This window comes from Colias philodice, chromosome 6, assembly GCF_061535455.1.
Source record: "Colias philodice isolate Cphi_HAF_F1 chromosome 6, ilColPhil1 Martin Lab GWU primary, whole genome shotgun sequence".
NCBI lineage: Eukaryota > Metazoa > Arthropoda > Insecta > Lepidoptera > Pieridae > Colias > Colias philodice.
Window position 1 is genome coordinate 6,900,299 of NC_143091.1, and position 9,975 is coordinate 6,910,273.

Sequence of the window (9,975 nt, forward strand, 5' to 3'; positions counted from 1 at the left end):
GTTTTACATTTCCGTTTTCAAATTATTTTGTTTATTGTTCTTTATTATATTATTATTTATATACGAGTCTTTTCTGTAACTGACATATTTACTTAAACCAAGTTTGATTTGATACAATATGACTATAGACCCAAGAACTTAATTTTTATATTTTATAAAATGTAGGAAGCTAATGTAGGTGTATATGTATCATACAAAATTCATATTCAAAGTAACACGTAGTGCAGATCGGCAACTGTACAAATCAGTTCAATGTCTTTATGTATAAGTAAGTATATTTGTGATTGCCTACTTGAAAATGGATAAAATAATTATATCGAGAACAAAAGCAAATTCAATATAAACACTTGTGCAAATATTTCAAAGTGTGCCATATCGATACAAAGGCCTACAGTTTACGTTAAATTACAAGAATAATAACATCTTCAAGAAAGTATTTTTTACGAAGTCTCGTTTCAAATTTATATTATTTTTATATTATGTACACCCAAAAGTTGCTCGTGCTCCACACCAAGACTTATACAGTTCTTAAAATTCGACATTCGCGATGTCTACATCAAATTGAAGAAGAAAAAGAAGGTATTGCTAACGTGCTTGTTAAACGTTATTTTTATCAATTAAATACAATTTACGAGAGCTAGCAGTTAACTAACTTTGTATTGTGATGACATATTAATGTGATTTTATTTATTTTATTGATTTTTTTTTTCATTAAATTAAGTGACGAAATCAAAGACACATCAAGAGATAGATTAGTCAATGGTCAGCTGTAATAGAACGGTGAATCATGTAGTCTCAACGTTTCCAATATTGACATAACTTGCGTAAATATTAGCGAGTCAAGGACCCTTGATGACTACACAATAAATATCGATATATAATTATCACCACAAAGAACTGCAATAATTATACTTAAATCTCGAAACACGATGTTTATAATATATAAAGCCGTGATCAAAGTTTTTATGATGCGTTGACATGTTGAAAACCGGTAGGATTACTTTTAATAGGCTGTAGTTTTTTAGCGTCTACTTCTCCGTGGCTACACCAGTTCTAAATGATTTTATTATACCTACGTTATTTAATTTATTATTTTCAGATCGTGTCAGCAGAAGTGATGCTGAAGACAAAAGTCTTTCAAACGATGAGACACCAGTACCAACTTGTCCACGCCAACCGCCCGATGGTGTCGAAACGCCTTCAGATGCAATTGAGAAGACACCCGATCTGCCAACTAGATTACCACCTCGTATACCCGCAGGCTGGCCTGGCACTCGTCCACGGTTCTCCTACACGTTGAGAACGCAAGATGCGAGAAGCGAAGCTAGCGTTAAGGACAAAATTGCGATGTTTTCATCCGACCATGCAATGTCTTCAGATCGCTTAGATAAGTGTGGCACTCTTCCAGTAAGAAGCCATTCAACTCTTAGAAAAAGTGTTACGCCGTATGCTAAAAACTATTCCGAAATATCTTCCTTAGATAGACGATTGACGAAATCACAAGACAACCTTGATGAAAGTCCATGCATATACAAAATACATTCTGAAAGGCCGGAAGTGCTGGGAGGTGTGGAAATTTCTAAAACTGAAATGAAATCTAACAAATTAAGTAATCAGTCAGATTTACACAAGCCATTATTTTATGGAAGCACGACAACTTTAACTTCAGAAGCGTTATACTCTCGACCTGGGTTCCACAGCCGCAGTATTAGTGAAGACAGTACGACTAGTACAGGATCACATAAATCCAATTTAGAGTATTTAATAGAACAAAGAAAGAAATCGATGTCAAAACTTCGAGGCCTGGCCATACCTGAAATGCAATCTCCCATAGTTGATTTACCTGAAATAAAAGTACAAGATAATCTTTCAAAGACATTTCTTCAAAAATATTCTAAGCCAGAAATTAAAAACGATACAATTGTTAAGAATTCTAAGCCATCTACTTTTAACGAAAATAAATGGAAAACTAATTTTTTGCCAAACAATATTCCCAAATATTCACCTGCATTCAAAAGGAAATCTTTACAAGTTTACACGCCATCTTGTTTGTCAAAGGAATCAACACCTGAACGAAAGTTTGCCGAAAAGGTTGAAACAATTAATAAAAGCAGTGCTTTACATTCCGCCCAAAAACCCCAAAGAACTACATCAGATTTGGCTAGAGCTACCCTATTTAATTATTCACCTCAATATAAACAATTCAGTAGGAATGGTTTCAATCATACGCAGGATTTTAAAAATGTCGAAGTCAAAATTTGTACAGCTACTGAAGTTGTCGATAGTGACAATGATTCTGCGATGAGTTCTACACAATCCAGTTATCGTTCTTCAGCATCGTCACCTATGCATAACTTGGACAACGTGGAATCTGATAGTTCCCATATGTCTCCAAGAATTTCACACTATGCAACTTACCTACATTCCAAGTCAGAATTTTTAGCAAAACCTATAAATATCGATAAAAACAATGAATTCATTAAAAGAAAAGTGTGCCGTTCAGTGTCATCCGATACGAATGTATCTCTCAGTTCATCTGCTGGATCAGCAGCTACATCAGGCTCTCAAGCAAGCTGTAGCTCATTAGAAAGTTCTGTAGCTGACTCAGATAAGAGACGAGTTTCAAAAACATACAACGTGGATACTATAAATCGACGCAATATACTTGCTTCTGCAAAATGCCGAAGTGGTAGAGATTTAACTCTAAAGTCACCTGTTATTGAAACTAAATTCTCTCATGAGTCACATGACAGATCACCCAGTCCTGTTCATAAAACGTCTGAACGCCTTTCTACGCTCCCGTCTACAGTGAGTGCAATAACTAATAAAGGCGAAACCAGACGACGTAACAAGGTAATTGTTGAAAGTGACTCTGACTCTGACAGTGAAATAACTATTCGGCAGCGAAAATCGGAATTTAAAAATACAAGATTGAAGCGTAATTCATCAACCAGTAACAAAAACAAACAAAACAGTATCCCACTTGAAACAGATAAAAACGAAGAGGTACCATATGTTATTAAAGACAAAATAATGAACGAAATTAATAAAGCTGGTTTAGATGATTATAATACTAACAATAATAAAAGAATAAGTTCAGAAAATATTAAGCAAACTTCCAAGCATAATGTAATTTCTGGAAAATGGAGAAACGAGGAAAACAATAATAATGAGTTTAAATCACAAAAGATCCCAGATGATGCTGTGACTGCTAGATCAAGAAATAATGTTTTTATTGTTAATAATAACAATACTTCACAGACACCTAAAGATAAAACCAATGATAACACTAAAAGTAGTACAAATGTCAAAACGCAAATTTACCACCTTAAAAAAGGAAATGGAACAGGTGTAGGACTTATTTTAGCTGGAGGTATTGATTGTGAGGCAAAAGATGTTACGGTGAGTTATAATTTCGTTACAAGAAATTGAATACTTAAATTAATTTGATTTTGAATTATGAGAATGATAAATAAAACTTGATTTTTAGGTACATCGAGTATTGTCCGATAGTATAGCAGCCAAAGCAGGCATTGAAAAAGGAACTAAAGTTAGGAGCATTAATGGTTGCTCTACTACTGGACTTACACACGCCCAGTCTGTTTCAATTTTAAAGGTAATTATGTCAATGAACATACTATAATATTATTATATAATATAATATACTTGTAAATATGTACAACATCTCATCTGAATTTTCCGCATAATTATAGGCTTTGCCTATTGTTACCAGTCCACTGTCAAGACATTTATCTAAACAAGTAATAAATCTATGTATTATATTTATAAAGAAAATTATATTACAGGAACAACGGCCTGAAGTTGTAATTGAAATTGAAAACGAAACCCAAGGCAGTTTCATGGAATACGGCTCTGAAAATGGTATGTTAACAAAATTTTGTAGTCTGAATGAGACTAGGCACGTTAATTTTCGCGTGCTTAATACTTATCGTTTTTCTGATTAGAAGATAATGAGTATTAAACAATTTACTTAACATTTGTAAAAAAACACTACGGACAATATCGAACAGATACGAGAAAAGGAATTATCTTTTAAGTAAAATTTATTTAACTAATACAGTTAGTATTGTGTCAAATCAAATAAAGCAAAGCACAGACATTAAAATAGATAATGCATCCTTTGTACTACTTGGTACTACTAATTTGCGGTGTAACTTCTTTTACGTAACATTTATATTTTAGGTATATGCAACATCCATAGCCACCTACCGTCAAATAAGTAAAACCGATGCTGATCCGCATTGATGACAATCCTTTCGTGTAAAGTATTTCGCACCTATGTTTACATCAAGTTAATATTTATTTTATTTTCTTTATAGCGGAGTCGAAGGGTCCCCAAGATCTAAATAAAGCACATAAGGGTGATAATAAAGCATCTGGATCGGTTGTGACAGTTGTTTTGGAGAAGGCGGGAGGTGGCGCTGGCTTAGGATTTGGTCTTGATGGTGGCCGAGATTCACCCAATGGAGATCGTGCACTTACCATCAAAAAGTTATTTGCAGGTAACTATATTAATGCACAAATCAACGTTCCCGAAAGTAAGGATCAAATCCTGTTATTTAGTCCATGCAATATTATTTTATTAAAAATTGTTGAAACTTGCACAGAGGCTCTAACTTTTCGATTTTTCGATAGTTCCTTCGAGCCTTATTATGCTTATAGCGTAACAAAAGTAGATGTATTGTTAGTAAACTGTGTAGAAAGTGACAATTTGATAATATTTTCAAAGAAAATATGTTTATCGAGTTCCCATTGATTTTAATTATTAATTACAGGTTATGATTTCAATTAAAAATGCAACCTAAACGTTTCAGGTGGAGCCGCGGCACAGAGTGGTCGGGTTATAGTTGGAGCTGAGCTTCTCTCTGCAGGAGGACAGTCCTTTGAAGGCTTCACTCGTACTCAAGCGTGGGCGGCCCTCAAGGCCCTACCCGCTGGACAAGTAGTCTTAGTATTAAAAAACCCTATATCGACTGAAGCTTGATGTTACTTACATTTATACATTGTTAAGTTTACGAGAAAAAAGCTATTCATAATCCTCACTTACATTGCAAGTTGTGATCACTCGAAAAACATAGTTTAAGTTTTATTATTCTCTTTGCTAGGTTTTCACTGTAAATACTATTTTCAAACACACATTTTACGTAAAACGTAGTTTAATGATCTGAAGACTGTACTTGAATTTTGATTAACATGTTTATTTATTGTTAAAAATACTAGTCCGGAAAGATAAAAATAATAATTTATAAGTACCTATGTTATTAAGGCATAATAATATGATACATGAAGTATTTCTAGTGTAAAATGGCGTGCCATTCCGATAGTGTGAAGTGTTGGGTTAAATATGGTTAAATCCATGTTAAATCATGATTTTTGGGAAGGGGAAAAATTATCGGCATATTATTTTTTGAGCAATAGTCGGTATGCCATTTGCATTTGATATAAGAGACTAACTATTATGTATATGTTGCTTATGGTTGTTAAATAACATAATCGTTAATGTGTATTATCCAATTTAAGAATCGCATCGTTTACTTTATATGTAATCGTTATGGTTAATTTTAATCGAATAATCTTTTCGCCTTGCCATTCATAATAATCATTCAGCCTATCTTACCAGCAGTAGTTATAGACACGTTTGTAAATATTGTTTTAGTTCATATCCTGTATCTTTTATATTTTATTTCATAACACGTTAAACACTTAAAGTGTAGCCGCATAATATTTATAGTCCCTACATTATATCTCTCGAAATTATGTTCTCTATTTTTTCACGAATAAATATATTAAAAATAAGATTGTGTTTATCTTCTCCTTCCATACAGAATCATCTACATAAAAGGTTCTTTTATAGGAATGATAATTTTTGAACTTCCGAGTAGTTATATATAAAATTTAATATAACATTATTTTACTGATGATGCAACTATTAACTATACAGGGTGTCCCACTTTCGGTATACTAAGCGCGAAGGAACTTGTATTCTTGCATACACTGATCACGTAAAAAATACTTAAAAAACAAAATTACGTCAAAAATTTTTTGCTGAATTTTTCCTGAAAATCCATTTTTCTTCGCTAGCTTGGTGCAGCCGGCATATACCGCTTCGCTAATGTGAGCATTTTGTCTATGAAAACATAATCTTAAACGATAGCTCATGTGCTGGTCGCAAAGTTGGGCGGGTTGCTTGTTATGAGTGTACACATAGAGTTTTAAGAATTCATCTATTTGAAAAAAAAATGCGTCTGGAATTTTATAAGTATTTTTTACGAACTCAGCGTATGCAAAACTATAACCTCCTTTGAGCTTAGTATACCAACAGTGGGACACCCTGTATAAGGACAAATGGACCATTGACATTCTGTTTTCTACCAGTATAACGTAAAGATAAGTTGTGTAATAATAATATTTACTGTATAGGCAGAAGCACGAGGTGACTTCTGAAAGTTGCTATAGGACTGAATTATTCAAGATCAATGTTTCATCAGAAAATCGACAGTATTAAACGTTCTACACAAAAGATTGAAATGAGGTTGATAACAAACTCATTGCTAGGTGTCCGCCTGAGACGTTTTATCCACGTTTTGTCTCATAAAAATCAGTATATGGGTATTTTTAGAATGGGTAATAAACACATGTTTTTTCAATAAAACAACTTGTTCATATATAATGTTATATTTGTCACATACTTCGTTGTGTACTTTCAATACAAACTATAAAAATGCAAAAACATCCGTTAGTTGTGCCATATTCCTACGTTATAAATTATAATTCATTATAAATATAAATTAGTTTTATCAAGAAAATATATTATGATAATTATTTACAAAATATACGTTTCATAGTATCTACACCTTAATCATATTATCTAGCATTGTTTAATTTGGTCAGTAGACTACAATAATTTTACTTTAGAAACATTCCAAATTCAGTATAAAATTTTTAGTTTTAAATTTAATATCACAGACTTCCCAATCGTATCAAAGAAAAATAAAATACAAATGAACCGCAATGTTAGGTTCTATTGCACGTATTTTGTGATATTATAATAATTATTAATTATAATCTTCAACTATTGAAGTTGAGTTCAAAATTACAACATGATTTCTTCATGGGTCCCTGCTAAGATTAAGGGATCATAGTTATAAGGCTCTACCAAACTTCATTATTATTAACAAGTATAGGGATTTCCCTGAAGAATATGTTCGCATCTCGTTAGTACATTATCTTCAAGTGACGCATAACTAAGGTAAACTGAAAATAGGAGTATAATGTGAATTTAAATAATTTAGAGAAGATTAAGAATACGTTGGAAATTAGAACATGTATCATGTATCCAGAAGCGTTAACAAAGGTCTGTTTACCCTCAATTCGATTATTAAATTTTGAATCACTGTATCGTTTGAGAATAGACAATCTTCCTTTAACAGTTGGATATTGAAGCAATTTATAATAACTATAAAATTGATAAATATATAAGTTAATATCGTCCTAAGAGAAATGCGGTAGGAGACAGTTTTCAAAATTAGGTAAGTATTTAAAAACCGATGGTTGTCTCTCCAAGCGCTCGCGATACCAAAAAGTCATATTTTGAGGTCCAGACCTCCTCCTTCTCCTACTCTTGTCTTTTTCCTCCTCCAATACTTGACCGATACAAAAATACTTAGGAAGAAATATTGCGCTCCCGTTTTAATTTATAATTGTCAAATTTGTTTACTTAGCGTCTGTTGATAGCAGACTTTGTGAACAACTTTTAGCATTTTCTGAGGTATTATAGTGTAGATCTACTCAATAAAAATAAAGTATTTAAAAAAAATTAGGGATGTAACGATACATGATTTTTCCGATACGATACCGATACCGATATTTGTAGTAATGTATCGGCGATACCGATACCGATACCGATATCGATGGCTTGGTAGAAAAATAAATAGTGAATTATGCATAAAAAGTTACCAACATTTAACAGAGACAACTGTTAATCGTATTCTTTTAAATAAAAATGCCAAATCAAAAAACAACAAAACCATTTATGTATTTTAGTATTATTATTTTACGAAGTCAGTTAAACTTTAAGTAATACACATACAATCAGTACCTAATAAAAGTTTACTATTCTGCCGTCCTTTAACTAGAAAGCCGTTAAGCCCACGAAGTGAGTTTCGAGTAAATGGCAAAAAACACGGAAATCGTTATTTCTTAAAAATTATGACACTTACAATAATTATTGTGAGATACATCGATCGACATTTAATTATATATAAATATTAGTTTTTACCCAGAAACTGTTATAATTTATTTTTAAATTCACTTTTTCTCGTTTAGTTCAGCATAATAATCTGAAAATTTTAACTATTTACTGGACAAGACGGCCGTTTACATACCATAGTGACTTTTTAGCTAAGTAATTTAGTATTTTTATTTTCATTTTGTGATTTTTTTTTATTTAGTAATAAAATGCTTACCTAAAACGTTGTTAAGCTACTATAACTACTTTTAAGCTATGGCTTTCGTTTTAATTTAAATTTCAAAAACTTTATAATCAGCGTTTAAGGGTTTTTGGATGCTTTTGTACTATGATTCTATATAGTTGTACTAAATTTTAATCTTACTAATGTTAAAAATTTGCTGCTGTCTGAGGCTTTGCTCTCGGGAATTACATCCTCTAGGTCAACCATCAACCAATGGAAAGGAAAAGGATCAAAAGCTTTTAGGTTTAAGTATTAAGGATTTAAACACTATCTAAATTAATGGTTTTAGCGTCTTATTGTGAGTAACAAGTATTTTAAACTCTTTTACTAAATGACTCTTTTAAGTTTTCGATAAAATTAACCTTTATTTCTCGTCATGTTCACGTTTATTTCATTACAGTGGCTCATTAAGGGGTTAAGATTGAGATAAATCTTCTCGCTTTTCTTTTTTGAAACCGTATATTCATTTAGAATTGCAATTTTAACGTTATTTTATAAATATTCTTCTGCGAAGTTAGTCTGCGAAGGGGTTAAGATTGAGATAAATCTTCTCGCTTTTCTTTTTTGGAACCGTATATTACCGTATAACCGTATATAGTTATTTTATAAATATTCTTCTGCGAGTCACGGATATGTGAGTACATATAGAACCACAAACATATAAACATAAATCGTTTCCTGAAAAAAAAATTAAGACTTGTGCACAAGGTTTTTGAAAAAATAAAACCCTGGTTTCAATAGGGCTTCAAGCTCTTACATGTGGGATGCTCTTAATAAATAATGTAGAACCGCTTATCAAATGATTAGAAGACTCTTTCATCCACATTCAGAAAATATAATATACCAGAATATGTGGAAAATAGCAGGAGGTAGAAAACTTTTTATTTGCTACTATGTAAAAAATACAAATCTTAATAATCTAATACATATAAAGATAAGAAAAAATAGCAATAGTTGCAAAATGGACTCCCCGTCAGCGGGTCAAAGGTAGTGTACTCCTAACAATTTTTGTATCACCATCTCTAGTACATTGCTTGACAGTCGATTACTAATTCCACCCAAGGGGTAAATTACATAATTAGTAAATAGTTTTAAAAATTAAATAGTACAGACTGTCTTTCTTCTCTTTCTCGGTTACAGAGACAAATCAGAGTCTAAACAGAGAAGTACGATTGAAAGTTCGCACTGTCGTAACCATTACCTACCAAATTTTCGTAACTTTGACTTGTTATATTTTCCGTAATTTAGCTGCTAGATTGTTTAAAACTTAGTAAACCTGATCAGAAACAATACGTCTTGTAAAAGAAAATAAAAAACAATCGGTACTCTGCTTGGGAGCGACATTATTTCATCATCACATCATCATCATCTCATCCCCAAAACTGATGCATCACCAGAATCGGATACCTGCCTTTTAGCTTAAAAATGAGGGTTAGCTGCTTTGTAGCTAAGCAAAAAAGTGTTATTAGAATTTTTCCTAAAT

The 9,975-nt window shown here is 32.1% G+C and overlaps 1 protein-coding gene across 1 annotated transcript in view; it reads left to right on the forward strand.

Annotated features, from left to right (window-relative positions):
• Positions 1-5,817, forward strand: part of bbg (PDZ domain-containing protein big bang) — a 29,003-nt gene extending 23,186 nt beyond the window's left edge. Inside the window, exons 4-8 of the mRNA XM_089696475.1 lie at positions 1,100-3,402; positions 3,491-3,616; positions 3,807-3,882; positions 4,341-4,523; positions 4,836-5,817. Coding sequence (XP_089552601.1) covers positions 1,100-3,402; positions 3,491-3,616; positions 3,807-3,882; positions 4,341-4,523; positions 4,836-5,005 — 2,858 coding nt within the window. The 3' untranslated portion in view covers positions 5,006-5,817. The remainder of the gene's footprint in view (positions 1-1,099; positions 3,403-3,490; positions 3,617-3,806; positions 3,883-4,340; positions 4,524-4,835) is intronic.
• Positions 5,818-9,975: the final 4,158 nt, after the last annotated feature.